The sequence below is a fragment of the Idiotropiscis lumnitzeri genome, chromosome 1 (genome assembly GCF_059441095.1).
Source record: "Idiotropiscis lumnitzeri isolate Australia: NSW breed Sydney's pygmy pipehorse chromosome 1, RoL_Ilum_1.0, whole genome shotgun sequence".
In the NCBI taxonomy this organism is placed as follows: domain Eukaryota; kingdom Metazoa; phylum Chordata; class Actinopteri; order Syngnathiformes; family Syngnathidae; genus Idiotropiscis; species Idiotropiscis lumnitzeri.
Window position 1 is genome coordinate 44,158,302 of NC_142391.1, and position 22,871 is coordinate 44,181,172.

The 22,871-nt window shown below is 39.8% G+C and overlaps 2 protein-coding genes across 3 annotated transcripts in view; one reads left to right on the forward strand and one right to left on the reverse strand.

Annotated features, from left to right (window-relative positions):
• Positions 1-642: 642 nt before the first annotated feature.
• rchy1 (ring finger and CHY zinc finger domain containing 1) lies at positions 643-6,545 on the reverse strand. The gene is made up of 9 exons (XM_088306959.1): positions 6,397-6,545; positions 3,390-3,509; positions 3,037-3,152; positions 2,813-2,891; positions 2,667-2,711; positions 2,513-2,571; positions 2,363-2,392; positions 1,620-1,740; positions 643-1,443 (listed from the first exon to the last, which is right to left on the reverse strand). Exons 1-9 carry the CDS (start codon positions 6,445-6,447, stop codon positions 1,231-1,233), a joined length of 834 nt encoding a protein of 277 aa, XP_088163085.1. The 5' UTR covers positions 6,448-6,545; the 3' UTR covers positions 643-1,230.
• Positions 6,546-8,455: 1,910 nt separating this feature from the next.
• Positions 8,456-22,871, forward strand: part of LOC148344751 (cytotoxic granule associated RNA binding protein TIA1-like) — a 38,551-nt gene continuing 24,135 nt past the window's right edge. The window contains exons 1-8 of one of the 2 annotated variants that reach the window (XM_088302344.1): positions 8,456-8,742; positions 9,448-9,544; positions 11,790-11,888; positions 13,545-13,599; positions 15,746-15,833; positions 16,019-16,094; positions 21,310-21,418; positions 21,503-21,601. In XM_088302344.1, the coding sequence (XP_088158470.1) occupies positions 8,714-8,742; positions 9,448-9,544; positions 11,790-11,888; positions 13,545-13,599; positions 15,746-15,833; positions 16,019-16,094; positions 21,310-21,418; positions 21,503-21,601 (652 nt within the window). In that variant the 5' untranslated portion in view covers positions 8,456-8,713. The remainder of the gene's footprint in view (positions 8,743-9,447; positions 9,545-11,789; positions 11,889-13,544; positions 13,600-15,745; positions 15,834-16,018; positions 16,095-21,309; positions 21,419-21,502; positions 21,602-22,871) is intronic. The other variant, XM_088302353.1, reaches the window with a different exon arrangement.

The following is a 22,871-nucleotide window of genomic DNA, read 5'->3' on the forward strand; positions in this document are numbered from 1 at the left end:
TATTTTTGTGCCGTTTTTAACCGGGGAATTCCCAAACTAATCTGCATTGTTCAAGTTAGTGTAAAAAAAAGTAAAGCAAAATCTCGATTATGAATTTTACATTTTTCTCAAAGTAACCGGGCTGCGACTTTGTTGCAGCGCTCTTGGTTTTGTAACAAAATAGGTGGTTGATCACTGAAGTGATAGAAAGTGGATCACGAGCGTTTGCTCGCATTTGCGTCTAGCTTTGTTGCGCTTTGTTAAACACAGAAAAAAGCCTTTCATTGCTACTAAGAGATTGACAATAGGAGGGGTCACTGTCTGGCCATGTATAGGACATTTGTTTTGTCTGTGTGTCGTATTCTCAATCAAATTTGTATTTTTTTTTAATATTGACTCAATTAACAGTTCAGCACACAGTACTAGTCTTCGATGTATTGATTTCTTCATCTTCTGTCTGTCATTTACATCACGTGGGTGCCACCCAGTGTTCAGACTGCAACACCAGTTGAGTTTAATGGAGAGGAAAAACCTGTTGCCAAAACTGGTTAAATGGCAGGCAGTCCTAAATGTTACCTGATTGCACTGCTATATTCCATTTAATTTATTGCACTTCACTGTATTAAAGAAATTGTACCACAGAAAAATAAACGCCAAACATAATAGGTGGATATTTGTGTTTATTTTGCGTTCTACACAAAATCTGTAATTTATGAACAAATGGTAAAAAGATCAGGCATTGTTGATTTCTTGCAATTTAAAGAAAAATGCTGTACTGGGATATACAGAGGGCAAATGTTTGTTTTTTTAACGATATAGTTTCAGTTGACCCCTTACTCACGGGGAATAGGGACAGGCCAGCCTTGCATAGTAAAAATCTATTTATAATTAACAATTTAAATATAATCGGGGCATTTTTATGCATGAAATATTTTTTATCTGGCAAAAAATATCTGCCTAAATAAATCCATATCGCACGGGCCCTATAATAAAACAGTACAGTAATATTTAGGAATCAAGGGTTATGTTCAGGAACAAGATTATTTTCATTAAATTACAGCTATAACAGCCAACACATGGTTAAATCTGTATTGTGCAAGCTTTTATAGGTCAAACTTTATCAAAAAAATTATAATGCATCCCAAAATTTTTAAATGGGCATAAAATATACAATGAAGGACACAAAGATATCTGCTTAAAATTTGCAGTTGAGTAGTGTAATAGATGTGCTAATGTGGGATATGGTTAAGGTTACTCAGCTTGATCATGTTGGTGCTCTGCATTTGTTTCTGGCTCATTGTCATTGACATTGTCATTATCATTATCTGGCTCTGGGTGCTGCTGTTGAGGTTGCTGGATGAGACCACCATCCTGTGCAGTGTTATAGGAGCCGCAGCCAGTGCACTTCATCCCCAGCACATGGAACGGCACTGTACAGTGGGCTTGACAGTCATTACACATAATCTTGAGCAATGGAAAAAGGGAGAAAAAATAAAGAATTGAATTAAAAGCAAAGGGAAATTATGGTGCATTATTTTTTAATGTCAAAAATACTATTTAATACCATGTGCGTATGCCAACTTTTTGTTCTTATCAGTCACTTTTTAAACAATAATTAATTTAAACCAATTGTGGCATACTTTGACAGTGGTACCCTGGTATTCAATGGGCATCGGTGACTGGGCAATCTCTTTGTCTATCTGAACCCAGTGTTCCTCCATGTTCCAGACAGAGTGCATGCAAAGGGGGCAGCGATAAGCACTACAACAAAGAGCAAATGGTAATGTGTTAGAAAAACAAGACTGGCTGAAATATACTACTAGTACTGGGGATGAACGATTTTGGAAAATTAACTAATTGCAACCGCCCCCCCCCTCTCAAAATGGAAATATTTTTTTCAAGGTCATTTTCTCACACATTTTTCAATAGAGAATCTTTAACATAGACATAAAAATTAAAGCTTACTGATCTCCAGCAATTAACATCACACATGCAAATGTGTTACAAAAGTAAGATATTTGACTGCTTGACAACTTTGCACAGCACTGCCATTTTCAAATCATTTGACTGGAGGAAGAAACCCACCTGTTTTTTATTTTGAAAGTGGATGGTTGCAGGTTTGTTTAATTTCTTTGTCTGTTTGCCCCACCTCATAAATGTACTTAATGCGACTGCCCACCAGTCTCAATTGCTGGTATAGCGCTGAATCTGAATTTCCTCACTCCCTCTTCCCCTCTCAATACAGTAATGACCAGTAAATCACAGCCTTTGTGATTACAAAAATTGAGTTATATCAAATTGCGATTTCATTGCAAATGCAATTAACCGTTCAGCCCTAACATGTTCTAAAAAATACCAGGCAACTGCTGTGCAATAGACATACCTAGTTCTGACCATGGCATCAAAACAGCTCCTGAAACAGCAAATGTTAGTTTGTATCTTTAAGTCACAACTGTGCTTCACTGATGCTAAAAATATGTGCTGAATTATTGAAAACAGAGCAGAGATTGTATGAAAGTGTTAAGTGTTATACTTATGAAGAAGGTGACCACAGGGAAGAACGTGCGCTCCAATTCGAGACGTGTGGATATCCTGTCGGGCATAAAATATCAAGTCAGTAAATGAATATGGAAGACAAATAGCCAGCGTTCCTTTCTTTACTATAACCATGTCATATATTCCATTACCTCCATACACACCGGGCAGTTCTGTCTTGAAACATTCTCAACACACTGCAAGATAGAAAGTATTTTTTTTAAAAGTTAAAATACAGTTCATCCCCAAAAGAGATTTATTATTTCAATTGTTCAAGAAGATGCACACTGATAATCACTTTATGGTTCCCCCGGAGGTCCTGCGCTAAACACAAATTGCACTTGTCACAATGGAAATACTTCTCTCTTGGCCCAATCCTGAAGGGATCAAAAGTGAGTAAATTACACTGCTGACAAAAAAGTAACGATAATTAAAACATTAATTCATGTAACATTTTTGCAAGAGCTGATTAGACGACCGTACAAGTAACAATAATGGTGGTTGACTAATGTATTGACTCACCTACATATGCCACAAGGATGACAGTGGTACTGTTTCTTATCCTTGTCAAACAAGTGGCAAATGTCACAGTAATACTCTCCAAACTGCACATGACACTGTTGGCATACCTGTTGTGCCTAGAAAGGGGTCAGCGCAACTATTAAAACAGTAAGAGATGCAATGCAACCTGGCAGAATAAATGAATGTATGTTCAACAAAATATACCTCATTTTTAAGTCCTGTCAATTTTGGCATTATCAATTGAAAATAAATTTCCATCTCATTTGATTGTGCTATTGTGTTGTAGTGGACAAGTGTAGATAATGCATTACATTTCAACAATTATGAGTTCAAAAAATTAAGACAGAACTTACCTGTTGTAATGTTTGACACTCAGAGCATTGCACCTCTTCCACTTTAAATCGGTCCATCAGGTGGTTCTCTTCTGCATCATGGCACAGCCGACACACATACAGTTTACCACAACATGGTGCCTGGACAATACAAACATATGATTATTATAATTAATGTTTAGTAATACGTACAAACAGTTGTTTCTCAGCCATTTCAAGTATCCTTTAATTCAATCCCAGCACACCAAAATTTGAGTTTTTTTTATTTGTTTACTCCGTGATGAAATAAAATCAAGCTTGAAACCTGTATAACCATTGACTACTGGGGTTGTAAAGTATGGCTTAACTTGGTTCAAATAAAGGACCAGTCAACTCTTGCGATAAAATGAGGTTGTACATACTAACTCGCTTAAACTGACATGCTAACTCCCAAGTCACAATCAGGCAAGTAAAACATGAATGGACTACGGCAATAACAAGCTCACTCAAAAAGTAAAGCAGTCCTAAGACGGTTGGTCAACCGTAATGCATGCACTCCAATAAAGTATTTGTTCACTACATTTACATTAGAGGAAAATCAAATGACGGGCCATGTAACGACTGCTTTGGGGTTGCGTTTTCAGCAAATAAGGATTTTCAGCACATTGCTGGAGGAGCAAGGATATAAACAACATAGCTCATTACACTGCATTACAAATGTTCCCAAAAACAGTATACCGGTACATTCCTTGAAAATGTGTTTTACTACCGGAAATTTTAAATGGTTTTTTTTCTGCTTATTTTGATCTTGAATCAATTATTTGTTTTCTCATTTTATATAGGTGAAAGATCAACAAAAAAAGCAAACAATTCATATCAAGCCCTGCTATTGTCTGGCGACCAGTTCAGAGCGTACCCTGCCTAGTGCCTACCGCCCAAAGACAGCTCGAACTGGTTCCAGCACGTCTGTGAAACTTGTGACAAGATCCAAGATGGACTATTTTTCACTAATAAGATCAGTTTATAAATTTGTTGATCAGGAAACTGAAATTAGTTATCATTTTCTTTTTATCCATTCATTTTGGAGTAATTGGGAAATAAGTGACGACTTCAAAAACGCCTACTTTTAATGAATGAGGAATATGGCCACACGGAAGGGAGCGATTAAAAAGTCTCCATTGGAACTCAGTGTACTTTCACTGCTGAAAACGTCCAAAAACGGTGACCAATTTACAACAAAATTCATGTGGACTACCCTATCTATGGCCATTTCAACATATCAAAAGGATTAACCTCTCTGTGGCTGATTTATATAAGAATGAGGAAATGTGGACGTAAGCAGAGCTACATGGATGTGACTGGGAGGCGCGCACACTCACGTACTGCTTCTCTGCTGATCACGACCTACAACACCCCGTCCAATTTGAAACAAAACAGCCGAAATGATATGTTCCAATACAGCCACACTCGTCTGCGGAGTCGGCCTCCTTGCTGGAACTTTTTAAAAAAAACTGTTTTTTCCCCTCCTGATGGAACTTTTTGTTCGCTGAACATTGATGCGCCCGAAGTGGCCCCATCTAAAAGCACATGCAGCTCCAGGATGCGCACCGTTCAAAACAGCGCCGGTGTTCAATGAGTTCTTTATCTGAAATCGACGCCCACTCACTCTCAAGGGAAAACTGGCGGATGCAAGCGGTTATGGAAAACGCATGCGTCTGCTTGAGAGGCAACCCCACGACATGAAGAGGCAAGCTGGACAGTAAGGCGCTAATGTAGTTGCGCTAACGCCATTTGTTTTTCGGCCTGAGGCTAATTGTTCCTATTAGCTGTGCCTTTATGCTAATATTTGCCGGGGAGGGAATTTCTAGACATAGCCGAGGTCAGCGGTTTGGCAGTCTCAGTACTACATCTCTGCATTTTGCAGCGGATGTGTGGTTCTGTTGGCTTCTTCAAGCCGTAATCTTCAACTCTCACTGGAGCATTCACAGCAGAGCGTGAAGGGGGTGGGAGGAAAATCAGAACTTCTAAATCTGAGTTCAGGTCAGTGATGAGAGCCTGCCCTAAGTGGAGGAGTTCAAGTTATCTTGGCGTATTGTTCATGAGTAAGGGTAGGATGGAACTGGAGATGGACAGGCGGGTCAGTGCAGCATCTGCAGCGATGCGGAATTTGTATCGGTGCGCCGTGGTGAAAAGAGAGCTGAGCCACAAGCATCTTGGTTCTTCGACTCTATCCACCTTATTCCTGAGGACTCTCATAGGGAAACGAGTATACACACAACTTCTGGTCAAATTTTGCTATTTGTTACCGTGGGTTGTTTCAGTGAGAGGTTTATTGGAATGCTCATTGACTTCTTCTACAAGGAAGACAATTAAACGTAACTAACTTTCTGATTTTATTTGACACAAAATGTGAGACCAGGGAACAATTAAATCTGGATTCGAACTAAAAACACATATATTGATTTTTATTTATATTATTTGTGTTGAAACGTCGATGTTTAAAATACTTGAGCATTACAACAAAATAGTTTTTAAAAGGAATGGAATATTTCGGTATAGGCCTACATTATTTATTCATTGCACTACATTGATTAATGGGTAACTGAGTAAATCAATAAGCTGCGCTGCTTATACCCACTGACTGAAGCGCTTTTAGACTGTTTGGCTAATAACTTTGCAAAAACTGCTGCTATATCAGTGCCTCATTATAGCCATGAACCTCGCCTTAACTAAAGTCACTGTTATTACAGTACTATATCTATTTCGTGACTGCCATCGATAACAGGCTAACACAGCATTAAACTAAAATAAAACGCTACCTAACTGAATGGAAAGCACTCGCGATTTCCCAAACTTTACAATTTTGCACCTGAAAACATTGATAAAACGTCGATTGTTTTACAAGGAGGTGTAAAGTAGCAAGCCAGGGTTAGAAGGCTCATTGCATCAACACAAATGATTATGGCATCAGGAGTGCATTCGTACATTTTAATGGTATTTGGTGTTTAAATATGTCACCGAGGAGGGACTAATTAAAAATCGAACTTACTTTCAGTAAGCAGCTCCGCGTATAATGTTCACAACCCACACGTGCAGCCATGTTTGCTCCACTATCGGTATCTTCTTCTTTTTTGGTGTTTAGGCGTATCCGACGCGACAACTTTTATCTCATACTGCCTCCTCTCGGTTATAATCCGCTACTGTCCTATTCAGGACTCGTGCAGGACTCACTCACTTGTTATGGGGTTCCATGTTTGCCAAAAATATATCGCTGTGCCATGTAACAAAGTCTTGTGTCGAAGTTGGATGTCAATGCAAGTGCCGTTGTTAGACGACAACAAAATTAAAGAATTAACTCAACTTTGGCGGGTGTTGTGATATTGGGCGTAGGGATTCACGTGACACATTTGGAGCAACTCGAACACATTTATTTTTTTTACCCCGTTTCAATGTCATATTCTACGCATCACACCCGTAGGCACATCCTATTTTGTCATTCAAAATAAAACAGGTTACGCCACAGCGAGAACAATACACGACACTGCTCTACTAACGGCCAACAATCCACGACACTGCTCTACTCTAAATGGTCGATGCAAACATTGAAGCTGATTCTTTGAGAGGCTCTCATTACTGCATACATGAATCCTAACCTGAATTGCGCACTAATAGTGTTTACGGGTTGCACGGTGGGCTGACTAGTTAGCGCGATGGCCTCACAATGCGTAGGTATGGGGTTCGATTCCGGCTCTAGTCTTCCTGTGTGGAGTTTGCATGTTCTCCCCGTGCCTGTGTGGGTTTCCTCCGGGTACTCCGGTTTCCCCCCACATTCCAAAAAACATGCCTGGCGGGTTGATTGGACACTCTAAATTGCCTTCTAGGTATGAGTGTGAGCGCGCTGGTTGTTCGTCTACGTGTCCTACGATTGGCTGGCAACCAGTTCAAGGTGTCTCCCGCCTACTGCCCGAAGATAGCTAGGATAGGCTCCAGCACCCCCTGCGACCCTAGTGCGGAGAAGCGGTACAGATAATGGATGGATAATAGTGTTTTCAGCTAAATAATAACATAAATTGGCCGTAACAGTGGCAACATAAGACAGCTGCCCTCTGGCTTCAACCACTTATTGTCCGTTCCCCCAATTTAAGACTTGAGTTTCATAAAAATACTTTTTATTATATTTTTTCAACACTGTAGAAAATATTACAAAGTGCTAGTACGTTAAGCTATTAGTAATTTGCATACTTCGTACAACGTCCTTGTTTGAAAAGTGAGTTCACTTAGGCGTGTTTAGCGGATCCCGGCCAGATCTTCGCCCGTTGCTTTTCTCAATCAATTCGGATAATGAGCATCACTTCCGCAGTACATCGCAATGTCCCTGTGATGCTACAGGTCAGTGCTGCTACCCAGTGTCCATTTTGCAAAACAACAATACTGATAGAATTTATGAATATATATTAGACAGAATTAAACAGTTACAATCACCCCAAAAGTGACTCTTTGATGGAAAGAAACAACAAACATTATATCTCAACAAAACACTAATTGTTTGAGTGTCACACATGCACGGTGTCACATGTGGCTGGAAGACTGGGTACTTAAATTGACATTTAACAACGAAACTTACATAGACACATTGCCATGTAGCATCGACACTTATCGACGTCTAACTGCGGCATTGTCTCACAACACGTAACAACGACTTTGTGAAAAGACACATTCTAATTCCATCGCCAAACTACAAACCAAAATTACACACATTAACAAGCATGGCACTGGCAAACAACACATCCCCACAACACTTTGTCAAATGACACGTCATGACGACATATACAGAGACACTAGGGCCAACAACATAATTTGGCACAAATGGAACCCCACACACTCACATATTTGTTGTAAAATGTGTCACTAAAACGCCAAACATAAGCAATCATAAATCAAATTCCATATTTCTGCGTTAATTAGTGGTGTACATCAATTTGTGTTGCTGTGAGCAAATCCAGTGTAATCTAAAGTTGACGAAAAACACAATCTTGGAATCAAAGTTACAGACTTGAATTTGCTGTTGGGATTTCTTTTAATTTAGCTTCATGTCATGTCGGAGCGTGTGCGCGCTTGATTCGGTTTGATCAGAGCGCGCAGGTCGACGCTGATGACGCTGCTCTTCCGCCATCTTCAACTTCCTATTGTTTGCATCAGACGGAGGCTGTCTGAATGTGCTGTGCTGTGCGTGCCGAAGCAACCACACGGACATTTTCGGGTAGCTTCGGCGCTCCAGACTTTCCCCCTTCAGTCGCCGAGGTCAACACAAACAATTTGTATGTCATTGAATTAAGGACCCCTCAGGACGCGACCACTAAACTTTGATGATGGAGGACGACCAACCCAGAACATTGTGAGTTACAACGGCCTAGTCTATCGCCTGGAAGGGTAGGCTCTCATGGCGCGTCTGAAACGTCTCCACGTTTTAGTTCGGATTTGTGACACCGGCATTCAAACAGTGTTTATTTATGCTTGCATTACATCTTCATGGCATTTACAAATAGATTGTGATAAACCATTCGTACATTAAGAAAACGTTTTTTATCCCGTATGAGGCACCGGAATCAAGTTTTTTTTTTTACATATGAAACCGGTTGGCTAGTGAATGCTAGCTAATATTAGCTTGCGTAGTGAGCGTTTGAATTTTTGGATTTCAGTTGGCCTGCATCATAATGAACAGATATTTGTCGTTTTAACGACATGACTTTTCACAAGCACATTTCATTTTGGAAATATTGTCTTAAATGTCAATGACGACAGTTGCCAACTACCTTAGCATGCGGCCCGTTTCAGCCGGCCATCGCTATCCTAAGCTAGCCTAAAGCCAAGCCACGTCAACGCTCGGAGAGACATCCCGGGACAGCGCTTGCGAACGGGCAACCCTGCTTCGATTATTGGGATAGTACAAAATGACAACATTTCCATTTACGAATCTATTTTCCACATCATGGCATTCAAGTCATGTTGTCTAAAAGCTAGCACCGTTCCTAGCCTTTGTTTGCATTCTACTTCCTGTTTGACAAAGACTTGATTTCGCCACCTTTCACTTCTCTTGTAGGTATGTAGGGAATTTGTCCAGGGATGTAACGGAGCCCCTCATTCTGCAGGTCTTCCAACAGATCGGACCCTGCAAAAGCTGTAAAATGATTTTTGATGTGAGTGTTGTCCTTTCAAAAACTGTTTTGACAACCCGAATGGGCCATAAAATGGGCACAGAGGGTATACACGTGAAAAAAGTTGTTGATTCCCCTCTGTTAATGAATGCAAAACCCACAGAGGTCGCAGAAAAAACTTTAAACTGGCCAAATTATTCAGTGTAAATATTTAATAAAAATTAACCAATGAAAATCAGACATTACATTAATTGTGGTCCAACAAAAATGCACTGGAACCTCAAGTTTTGAACAAACGTTTCAATTTACCAGTGTTGTTTTTTTTGCAGCCATTTTAGATTTAGTCTTAGTCATTTGGACGAAAGTGAAGTGGGAGACAAGGCAGTTTCAAGAGAAACAATTGCGAAAATAAAGAAATTTAAGACTAATCTTGGCAGCTTCACCTGTGATTTTTTTTTTAATTATATAACCCTTGGTTAAACATGTACCCACCATGGTAGTGCTTCTCAAATCTATTTACACCCCCCTAAAAAGAAAAAAAAAACATTTCACGTCCCCCTACTCTTCGCCTTAGCTATTAATAGAATTTGTACAGTGTGTAAAATTTTTACAAGTACATCACTGGGTAACATTGTATCCTCATTACCATTAAATAAGGCAAAAAAAGTGTCAACAGGCAAAAAATACCACAATTACTAGGGGTGTCCTGGTACAACATTTTCCACTTAGGGTCCGATACCGATAGAGCGGCCTAGTGTAATGTCTGTTATCGTCCGATACAATATGAGCAGGAATTAATTAATTTTTTTAGTATGAATTGTTAAGAGACTTGAAGTTATATGATTAAACCCAATAACAATAGTCAGCAATGGTAGGTATGAGAATATATGACCCATTTATTCCAAATATGGGGTGCATCTGACTGTTAAATTTATACATACATACATACATACATACATACATACATACATGTTAAAATGCAGTTAATGTAATCAACGTGCCATCATATGAATGTAACTTGAATGCATTTAATTACCTTTGGGTTGCTCCAATACCAGATATGTTGAAATAAATTAATACAACAAAAAACAAATCAATATGTTTATTTTTATATATTTCTCATTTTTTTCTCTCCTATTAATGTATAATATGCATTGTTTTGGAATGCTGGAGGAAGTCTGAGCACCCACAATTCAAATCCAAAGCACAAGAAATGTGAAGGAGACATTCTAACCACTTGTGCACCACGCAGCAGAGACAGACAGGCAGACAAACTGACAGACAGACAGAGAGAGAGACAGGTAAATACGTAACTTCTTCTCATGAGGGAAAGTACATTTGGTAGCTTTATAAAGTTTTTCCAACCTTTCCAAATGACCTGTTTGTAAATTTGTAAAAGGTAGAAGAGAGAGGTTCTCTTCACACACACAGCTCGACCATTCCCCCCATCACCACACACACACACACACACACACACAGACACACGCACGGTCTCTTGCAAACACGCACGCAGGCATACAAACACTCATGCGCGCACATGCACGCACGCTCTGTGGCTGAGACTTCACTGCAAAAAATATATTTGTATTTTTTTAATTCCCGGTGATAAATTGAGCAGACGATATTATGGTATGGCATTTAAATAGCATAGCCGCTGGTAATTTGCAATGGGAATTAGTGAAGTATTTACTTACAAGTTGCGGGTGTAGCACTAGCATGTTAAGCAGTTTTGATTTCTTTGTAAATGTTTTTTTAAAATGAGTAAGTCCTGCAGTGAATACGATCCAAAACCGTCACCATCCTCACCCTTCTTGTTTTGCCACCAAGTTTCGAGAGTGGCAAAGACTTGACGGTGCTCTGGATTCTTGAATGGACTGCTTGTCTATGAGTGCTGGATGTAGTCAGACAAAATCTGATCCACATTTTCTTGGGGTTGTAAAATCAAGAATCTGTCGTACAATTTGCCTGAAAAAAACAACTCGCCCGCGCCACTTATTGTCGGGGATGTGCCATTTTGGTTCACTTTAATTTAATATGGACAAAAAAGATGAGGAAAAAAAATAATGGATGGATGTACCGCAGTCACTACTGTGGGTTTGATCAACAGAGGGGCACCAACAACATTTTTAATGTGTGCATATGGTGTGTCTTATGAAGGTCTTCAACAAGAGGTGTATTTTACTGATTTAAAGTTTATCGTTTTTCTTGGGCCATAACACGACAAACTATCGTATGACAGTGACCCTATTGTTTGGACTTGATATCAGTCTTGTTTTCCACTTGACAGACAGCTGGAAATGATCCTTACTGCTTTGTGGAGTTCTATGACCACAGGCATGCTGCTGCCTCATTGGCAGCCATGAATGGAAGGAAAATAATGGGTAAGGTAAGCTATCGTAACTACAGGGTGAGTGGGGATTGGGTGGGCTTGGGATGTAATCGGGGAGATGCCTGTTTTGAAATGCGCACACAAACAGACAATGGACCCACCATATCGGATATTTAACAGTTAATGTGTCGATTAGGACTGAGTGATATTGGCTGAAAAGTGTATGACGACATATGCATTTAATGTTATCCATCCATTACCTGAGCTGCTCATCCTCACAAGGGTCGTGGGCGTGCTGGAGCCAATCCCAGCTGTCAACCGGCAGTAGGCTGGGTACACTCTGGACTGTTTGGCAGCCAGTCGCAGGGCACTCACAGGCTAACAACCACACACGCACACTCACAATCATACCTAGGAACAATTTCAGGATCCAATCAGCCTACATGTCTTTGGAATGTGTGAGGAAATCAAATCATGCACTTGAACCTTCATTCAGTCTTTATCCAATGTAAGTGTAGCGTCTATTTAAACCAGACAAAAATAAAACATGCTACAAACTACTGCAAAACATACCTTTCAGTTGATCCACAGCTTTAGGTTTACTTGTTAGCAGGCTCTTTATTGGTGTAAGACATTTAGTTTCACTTACTTGACTGGCGTCAGCACATTTGCTGATAGTTGGTTCTGGCCAGCTAAGCTCCACATCTAGCAAGTCATAGACATTGAACTCATTTGCTTCTCCACCTTGTATCCATCCAGATGTGTTAATTAGCTAATGCAATATAATTTAAGTGTTGAATTGAGGCGACTGGTCATTTCTATTTATTATTAAAACTTAAGACACTTTTTTAGTCAGCCTGTATATGCCACACTTACCAAGGGTGTGTGGCCCTTTCTGCATTGGTTCGGGGCTTCTTTGACAAGCTCTGTGAACGAGCCCCACGGACAGTTCTTGTGTACTCGAAACATGCTTTTGTGTTTAACATTTTATCTCTCGCGCTTATAATTGTGGTACAAATCAAATGCCATACTGCAGCCTCTGCCTGTTTCCTGCAGAATGCCTCGCTGTTCACATAAGCTTAACATTCTATTCAACCTATTTTGTAGTATTGCTTACGTGTCTGTCCCAATATATATCAATATTAATTTATTACTCAGCCATAACGCCAGTTGGAGTCCCATGCCCTACATGCAAACTCCACACAGGAAGGCCAGAGCTTGGATTTAAACCCTCCGAACTGTGAGGCAGATTTGCTAACCAGTCGGTCACATGATGCTTTCTAGGTTCAGTCTTTCGAATATCTTACTTTTTCGTAGATGTTAACAATGAAGACACATTTACAGTTCTTCCTTGGAAGATCTTTTTACATCATAATGGTTGGATATCCCCCATTTTACTACATACCAGTTTGATCATCAATGTTTTTGGGCACTTTCAGTCTTGATGGTACTATTAAGAATAAATAAATCAATCATACAACGTAGTCCAAGATTTGAACTTTTCAGGTTAGTTTTATTCTATTGTTGTCACGATTGTGAAGATTAGTGATTCAGAACCTTGAAGGCTAATTTAAAACAGCGGTCACGTAATTGGTGTGGTCAAACCATGTCTTCTCATTGGTCAGAATGGCAAAAGGTCAACTGATGTGATCCCATCACAGGTCTCTTGTTGTAAATCCCACCCCACCTGGCCTTTTATTTGTCCCTCTGCAGGAAGTCAAAGTCAACTGGGCCACTACACCAACAAGCCAGAAAAAAGACACGAGTAGTAAGTACAATTATGTTATTTAATGGGTATTATTCTCTGCATACAGAACATCTATGCATGCATTTTCCGTAGCCGCTTATCTGATGAATATTTTTATTTGCAACTTTTTCAAATTATTTGTGTCAACATCACTCTCAAGTTCTCAAGGATCCACAAATCATAGATGGAGGACTTGACTTGACTCGAGCCAGAGTGAAGTTGCTGTTTTTAGGACCTGCAACTTGCTCGCCAAAATTAGGAAAAGCCTTGACTTGACTTTGACTGGAACTACATGACTTGATAAATCATCGTTTATTTTTTTAAATCTGCATTTTAACATAGTTTGCCTTTTTAGGAAGAGAACAAAAGGGACAGTGTTTTTTTTTTTTTTTTTTTTTGGGGCCCTCTAGTAGTAGGTGGCCGTTTTGTAAAGTTCTGGATGTCTACAGACGGCAACAGTATTTTTTTCCCTCCATTTTTCTTTATTCTCTTTTCAAAGAACCCGCAAATACAAGAGTACATGATGCTGAGTGTGAAGCAGTACGCCCTGTTGCTGATTGACTGCCGTGACGCGACATGGGAAGAAAGTAAAAAAAATTGTAACCACGTCCCATCGCTCCAAACGCATCATTCGCGCCGCCCTGCACGCAACCGCGCCCGCCTGCGGAAACTCCATTGACTTCAATTCAATCGCGCCGCCAGAAATGCTCTCAACGGATCTGCTGTGAACCTAGCATCTAACAATAAATGTGATGGGAGGAGCTACAAAGCTCATTTGGGTAATACAAATAGATTATCTTGTTGATGACGTTCGCCAAAATAGGATGGCAAAACGCATTGTTAGCAACTCACAGAATGAAGACACGACAATGATAATTTCCAAGTTCATTAGTCACTCACAAAGACAAGTAAGCTAGTGTCACAATTTAGCTTGCCATGGAACGACGGGTATGGGACCAGTAAGAAATGAGTAATTGTGAATATTCAAGTACAGCTAAGTAATGTAACCCAGGGGTGGGTGGTTTTATGAAAACTACAAACCTTTCAATTCGATTGTTGTGGTTCGGTCCACACGTGGTTGCGCATTGTCTAGCAAACACAATAATTTAGGACTTCCATGAAACCAACACGGCGGCACGGTGGCCGACTGGTTAGCACGATGGCCTCACAGTGAGAGACAGCATCGGGCGTGGGTTCGATCCCGGCTCCGGCCATCCTGTGTGGAGTTTGCATGTTCTCCCCGTGCTTGCGTGGGTTTCCTCCGGGTACTCCGGTTTCCTCCCACATTCCAAAAACATGCATGGCAGGCCGATTGAACACTCGAAATTGCCCCTAGGTATGAGTGTGAGTGCGTGTGGTTGTTCGTCTCTGTGTGCCCTGCAATTGGCTGGCAACCAGTTCAGAGTGTCCCCTGCCTACTGCCCGAAGATAGCTGGGATAGGCTCCAGCACCCCCCGCGACCATAGTGAGGAGAAGCGGTACAGATGATGGATGAAACCAACACGCTGGCCTTGCACACGCTTGAGATGTGTCCGAATGTCCACACTATTACCGAAAAAGTGCATTTTGTAGGTGTGCTTGAATGCCCAGCGAGAACAATTAAAAAAGTAGTGAACATCAATGGCCACTCAACAGGTTTTAATAGAGACTGCAATGCATTGCGAGCTGGAAGTGGACGAGACGACTAGTGAATGATTAGGTGTTAAGGGTGGACATTCAGACACAGCATTGGCAAAGATTGGTGCATAATACAATATAAATTTTATTTCTACAACATTCTGCCGTTGTGGTTTCGTGAGATCATGGTGATGGCATGAGAGCGCTTTGTATGTCAAACCTGCAAGGTATTTTCCAAAGGAAGTCTTTTTTTGCCGCATCACTCTTGGAACTCAGTAAACATTGACGCATAGCATGGTTGTGCATTGACAGTTGGCCAAAGAGTACAACTAAAATTAACTTTGCGTTCACTGTTGTATTCAATGTGTTGTTTCTGTATTAAAATTAACATGCATTAATTTTCTTCTAGTAGAAATTGGCTCAGGGACTAAGGGACTCTTTCATAGCCATGACAATCGAAACTCAGTAGCATTGCTTTTGTACAATTTCAGGCTCTATTAGCAAACTCAATTTTGAACATGAGCATTTCTGATTGTGTTTTGCCTCATAGATCACTTTCATGTCTTTGTTGGAGACCTCAGTCCAGAAATATCTACAGAAGACGTCAAAGCAGCCTTTGGACCCTTTGGCAGAATATCGTAAGTAATAGTTAACGACTAGATTACTGTATTCCATTAAACTACTGTCGATGGAAGGAAATACAGGTGGCATCTTAATAGAGATCAGGTTATTTCCTCATGAATTGCTGAGCTATAAGAACTAATTTGGTTGACCCTTGCTGCGTCTGAGCATTCATGTTTCTGGGGTTGGTCTTTGTCTACAGAGATGCACGTGTTGTCAAAGATATGGCTACAGGGAAATCTAAAGGCTATGGATTTGTTTCCTTCTTCAACAAATGGGTAAGTAGTTGTGTCACTTTCGAATGATTCTTTGGTGATGCTCATTTGGTGTGGTCGATACAGCCTCAAAATTATATAGTGACATTTTTAAACAATATTGCAATGTCAATATTAAAAATGAGGAAAAAATGATGAAAGATTAACTGAGTATTAAACTGTTCAAATTGCAAACAAAATTTGTGTTGCCTGCTTCTGTCGTCTTTTGTAACTAATCTGAAATAACTCAAATTGATTAGTACTGTGTCCGTCTGGTGGATGTGAAATCCAATGTTAAGGCACTATCCCACTGATCAGCGAACAATTGCAAGTGTTTTCGCAGGCAGCGGATGCCGCGTTCACGCCTGTTCATCAGGGTTTGTTCAAGGTCGCAAATGATGGCCAAATGTTTGCCTGTACTTTTCTTGTCTCAAGTTAAAAATGGCCTCGCCACAAGAAAAATCACAAACTTGGCAAACGTTTGGCCAACATTTGCGACCTTGAAGAATCTTGACCAACTCTGACGGGAACACGCAATTTTCTACTTTCGGCAACAGCCAGAATTGTTCACCCCTCAGTGGAATCTGGGATTTACTGGCCTGGAATGCCTGTTAACAGAAGACTTAAAGTATCATTTGTTCATTCGTTTTTAAAACAAAACAGGAAGTAAAATAAAGAAAAAAAAAAGAATGACTTGTTTGGTAAATATTCGTTCCAAAAACTACAATGAAAAAAACGGATAAAGACTCGTTTTCCGATTTTGTGTAAAAATGGGAAAAAAAACCACAGACTATTTGCACGTTTCTTCGGATATTGTCATCTGCCGCAAGTTGCGTGTAAGTAAAGTTGAATCAGAAGAGAGCTTTAACCTGAATAGTGAGAACTTCACTAATTTCTATTGCGTCATGGGCGTAAGCGCATTTTGAAACATCAGAACTTGCTTCATTTCTAACGCGGTACGTTTTGCTGCAAACATCAGACATGTATACAATGGTAAAAGAAATTTGCGTTCAAAATCCTTACCGAATGTGTTGCAGTCAAGCCATGACAAAGGCGGACACAAATACTGACAACAACAGAAATTGGTGTAGTCAATTCTATATTATATCTCTTTGATAGGCTCAGACTCCCCCCTGCAGATACATGTCAAATTTATTTAAATAGACCATAAGCATTTAAAATCCAAAATATTGCGGGAGGATCATTCATTCTGGTACCTGATTGAGGTGGTGTAATTGTTTGGAGCATTTTAAAATGCAACCAAAACTATACACTATGCTGGGTTTCACTAATACCACCAAAATCTTATGAATACAGAAACAAATACTTGAAAACAAATTTCACTCTTCTTGGACACCAAGCCTTTTTTTTTCAAATGTAAGAGGTCGTGAAATCAAAGTACGGTAGTAAAGTTGGAAAATGCACTGTACTTAAATAAACAATCTAAAATACAACACTTTGATTTTTAATTTTGTTTTTACTTAACTTTTATCCAAAACATTTTGCATTTCTTCACTAGTATGCATAATGTAATAGTAGTAAATTGATTTACTAAATCAATGCACATGGTACAAACAAAAGAAATGCTTCTGTAAATAATATTAGGAGGAACATACCGTATTTTCTGTACTATAAGCCGCTACTTTTTTCCTAGATTTTGAACCATACTGCTAATACAATGGTGCAGCTTTTCTGTGGATTTTTTTCTTTCACCGGTAGCGGTGTCTTGACTTGTTATAGCTGACCTGTATTTATGTTGCTTTGATTCCCTCTATAGACGCTTTAGCGTCACTAACTATTTTTCCCGATATTTCTAACTTCTTATTGGCACTCTTAATCACATGACACCTCCAGTTCATAGTGCACACATAGTCTGCTCAGCGACACATTAGCGTTACGTGTTTACAGCCATTTGCGGCCCATGTTCTCACAATTTCCTCTCGCTGTTTGTGCTGATAAAAGCATTGCTTGTGAGTAGTATTTGCCTTTCTTTTTCACGTGACACTTGCATTGGTGGCGCATTTGATGTTATATACATGTTTAGTTTATTGCTTGCATTCTGAGTGTCAGTAACTTTATAATAAGCTTTCAACTACATTTTACATTGTTTACAAGTTATGCACAGTTCTTTCTAACGTCATTTGTGTATGATTGTTATTTGAATAACGTGCTATAGTTGTACTGTTTTCGCATCATTTCAGTTTTACAAAAAAGTTATACTCAAGAGATTGAAGACAACAGTGAAACAATTCAACTTTACTCCATCTGCATTTCTCTTGAACATTGTTCGCTATCTGTCAATTTGTGTTCAGACTAGGGCTTTACGATAAATCGAAATCTAATCCACATCGAGGTTTGACGTAGTGCAACTATCTAATCACAAAACAGTGAGGTTCTTTATTTTTTTTCCTCTCTCCCCCAACCTTTGGCGTTTGAGTGACTGATGAATTAGCCAACCAGAATTGTTGATGCTCGGGTCTTAATAGCGCTGGCCAATCAGTGTAGTTGGCTAACACGCGTTAGTCTGCGCTCCAGTGCCAACAGTCAGCGCAGTCCGACAATAACAGACTACACGTGCACCTCTGTGTTTTTTTTTTTACATTGCCGTGTACCGAAATGGATGTAATGGAAGTAATTTCTGCCGCCGTAGACGAGGAGAGGGAGATGCTCGTGCTATAGACGGGCGGTCTATTATTTGGACGTACGGCAGATTAGACAAAAATGAACTGCATCAAAAAAAAAAAAAGCATCAGATCCAGAGGCAACACGGCCAACGTATTTCAACGTTTAAAACAGCACCACAGATTTGAGTATGAAGCCTATCAAACAGATTCGAAATAAATAGATGAAGGGGAGGCAACAACTAGCGGTTATTCACGTGCTAAGATAAGATCGCTAACAGCAGCATTCACGTTTTGAAAAGAATTGGCATCGGAAAACTTTCTCCTAAGTATTTGTGCGTACCGGTGACAAGCTCCCTCTCAGAGCATCTTTTCAGCACTAATGGCAACATTGTAAATTGTGATCGTGCATGTCTGATACAAGCAATAGTGAATATGCTGCTTTTTCTAGCCCCCAAAAAACGAATACAATGCAATATAATCGCCAGAAGAGAGCGCCTTGTATTTTTAATCAAATGGTGACATTAGTGATTTGTATTATAATATTGATAAAAAAAATTTGTCAGAAACTAAACTGACTCACAATCGTAGTTTTGCGAGCATTGTGACGAGCTTGTGTATGACATGTAGGTGTGCGCGCGCGCATGCGCGTGGAAGATTGAATTGGAGGAGCTGAGCGGATATGTTGCATTGGCGAACGAGGAAATGAGAGACAAGTGTAAAGGAAAAGTTAGAGTGTATAAAATGAAGCAAGTCGAAGCAGAAACGGATAACAGTGTAATGTATTGTGAGATATGTTTACTGTCCGCGATTGTTTTTGTCCGTCTCGCTTGCCGTACTGAGCGGCAGCGAGTCACGTAGTGCACTATAAAGACAGACAGCGCTGCAGCCTTGACTGACATGTCATTAATACTCCTTAATACGTATTTTACAAACAGTAGCATTTTAATGCATTTTAACGTGTAAAATATAAAAACCGCAAATCGAATCGTAATCGCAATATTAGTCTGAATAATTGCAATTCGTTTTTTTTTTTTCAAAATCGTGCAGCCCTAGTTCAGACACACACTAAGGACAAAATGGGGCACTCTGTAGTTAAGAAAATATTGAGCCTTTTTCGTTCTATATCTTTGCTGCTGTAACACTTCAAATTTCCCCATTGTGGGACTAATAAAGGACATCTTTATCTTTATCTTTATCTTTAAATACGCTAAATAAATCTTTTTTTTTTCATTTTCTCTTGGGTCTGTACTGTTTTGATTAGCAAAGTTGTTGCCGTGTTAAAATGGGCCGTTTTAACAATCTGTTTATGTACCTTCATGGGCATTCACAGTACAAAATTGTTCTGTACATGCAGTAAACAAAAAATAATTCAACATAGAAAACTGCTGCTTGTAGTCTGGTGCGGCTTGTGTATAGTTTTTTTGTTTGTTAGTTTTTTTCCCCCCAAAAAAAGAGTTTGTGCGGCCTATAGTCCGGAAAATCTGTTAGGATTTGTGTGTGAAATCTTTCTTCTTCGATGACAAAATTTTGATCTTCTGACCAGAACAAAGAAATCCTAAAGGCTTTCCACTGGTTCCCAGTCAATTGTAGAATAGTTTAAAAATTAAAAATTAAAATAGACCTAATGGTCTATAAGCCACTAAATGGTTTGGGTGCTTGAAATAAATGCTGATTGAATATAAGCTCTGAGTTCTGCAGACTTTGGTCAATTAATGTAGCCCAGAGTTTAAATCAAACGATCTCTCAAAGTATTTTTTTCCATTAGGTTCTATAGCAGGCGTAGGCAAACTACGGCCCGGGGGCCGCATGCGGCCGGTTAAACATTTTAATCCTGCCCGCCGAACTTGAAAATAATTAAATGAATAAACCTTGTTAACGTTTTATTTTCCAAATACTGTGGTGTGTCAAAGACATACATATTGTTGTAATGATTTTGTTCACTTTTATTTGAAATTAAATGTATTTTTTTTTCTCCATTGAGGTGAGGTTATCAAAACACTCCATCCATCTGCTCCTGGTCCGGCCCCTCAGACAAATTTGAGAACCCAATGTGGCCCGCCAATCAAAAAGTTTGCCCATCCGTTCTATAGGTTATTGGTCACGTTTATGGTCGAAAACGTTTTGAAATGATCAGAATTGGTCTTATTTTTAAATCACCAAAAATGGCATTTAATCAGGGTGTAATAATTATAATAAGAATATTGTATCAGATTTATATAGCTTTTTTCTGGACAACCCATTCACACTCTAACGGCTACATTACGCCGCCGACTCTGTGTGATCTATATCTTTGCTGCTGTAACACCTCAAATTTCCCCATTGTGGGACTAATAAAGGACATCTTTATCTTTAATGGCGGTAGACTACGTTGTGTAGACCTCTTATGTATTAGAATCGTGTTATTGTCAATTTTGCTAATTATTGTATTGTGTAGAAAAAAAGTTAATGTGATTCGCAAAAGGCACAGCCTGGCTGCACAACAGTAACATTACTTGCCTAACTCACTGTAATATGACTCACACCTGTTGCAAGTTAGTTGTTCTTAGTTTTGTTTGCAGTCTGTTGAAATGTGAAAGAGCAACATTGTTTTTCGTTTTTCTTGTTTTTAATTGCAGGAAGCGGAGAACGCCATTCAGCAGATGGGGGGCCAGTGGTTAGGAGGCAGGCAAATCAGAACTAACTGGGCCACAAGAAAGCCCCCTGCGCCAAAAACTACCTATGAAAGTGGGTCATTTTAAATGTGCACCTTTTACTCGCTCAACTTAGATGTTTCATGCATAAACAGCTGTATTGTCGGTTACTTCTCAGCAGGTAACTCCAAGCACCTGTCTTTTGATGATGTTGTGAACCAGTCCAGCCCTAGTAACTGCACTGTCTACTGTGGTGGCGTCAGCACAGGACTGACAGGTAAAAATGCCTTTAGCAATTTTAAATACAAAGCCTACTCATCCAAAATAGTTACTTTTTCTTTGCGCATGTGCATTTTATTTTGATTTTAACATGACTGCAGATTATGGCATGCACACTGAATATTCTTATGAATCAGATTGTGGTTCCAATAATGATATCTACACTGGATTTATAGAACTGGTCATGTTGCTGCCAGGATGGCCGAGTGGTCTAAGGCGCCGCGTTCAGGACCCAGTCTCCCCAGGAGGCCTGGGTTCGAATCTCGAATTTCCCCATTGTGGGACTAATAAAGGGAATATTATTATTATTATTATTATGTTTTCTTTGCAGCGGTTCAGGGTTTCTCTCACATGCCTTGATTTTTAACATGTGTATCCCCAATTTTTGCCCACAGTCTCCCCTGACATCGAATTCCCATATTCAGATCAGCTCTGCCAAGATTAGTCGACTAATCATGACAGCGTTGATGATCAAAATCTTCGAAAATTACTTTTAATAGACGACGCATCGTTTATTTAGATATTTAATTATTTGACACTGTTTTTCTCTTTAAAGTGCCTCGTCTCTTGTTTGCTGTATGCCTGTCTGCAACACAGAAATCAGTTGTAGTAATAATGGTCATCCGTGATGCAAAATAGAAGCAATTTGTGTTTCATAGCTAACCCATGTTAGCGTTAGCAACAGAGTCCGAAAGTCTGGACTAGGGCTGATCAATGTATCGCTTTGGGACCGAAATCGTGATCTCAGCCAATGCAATTTCAACCTCGTCAAAGCTGCGGTTTGTGCATCTTGTTCATGCAGCAGTACTGATTTAAAAAAATTAATTAATAATGCGGCGCACTATCGCTCGTTGTGCTGGAAGTAATTTCTTTCGCCGCTGCTTGAGTGCTCGACGCCAAGGTATCTTGCGCCGCACCAGCAAAGCCTTTAGTTGTACTATATGCAAGTCTGTCTACAGCAGTAGCAACGAGCTGTGATGACAAACGACGCCACCAACAAGTAGTGTTTTAAACGAGGAGACAAACGATGGGCTGCTAAGCTAAAGTGAAATACAGCGTAGGCGATCCACATCGTCAGCAATTAATTTAAGTAATCAACAAGTTGTTTATTTATATATGTCCTTATTTGCCGCATTGATTTTCTCTTGAAACTGCCTCGTCATGCGCTTTTCCCCGTTGGCTGTTTGCCTGTTTAGGGCGCACATGCGCCGTAATGTTGATGCGGGTCATCCAATGTAAAGAGAAGCATTGTGGGTAAGGAGTGTCAA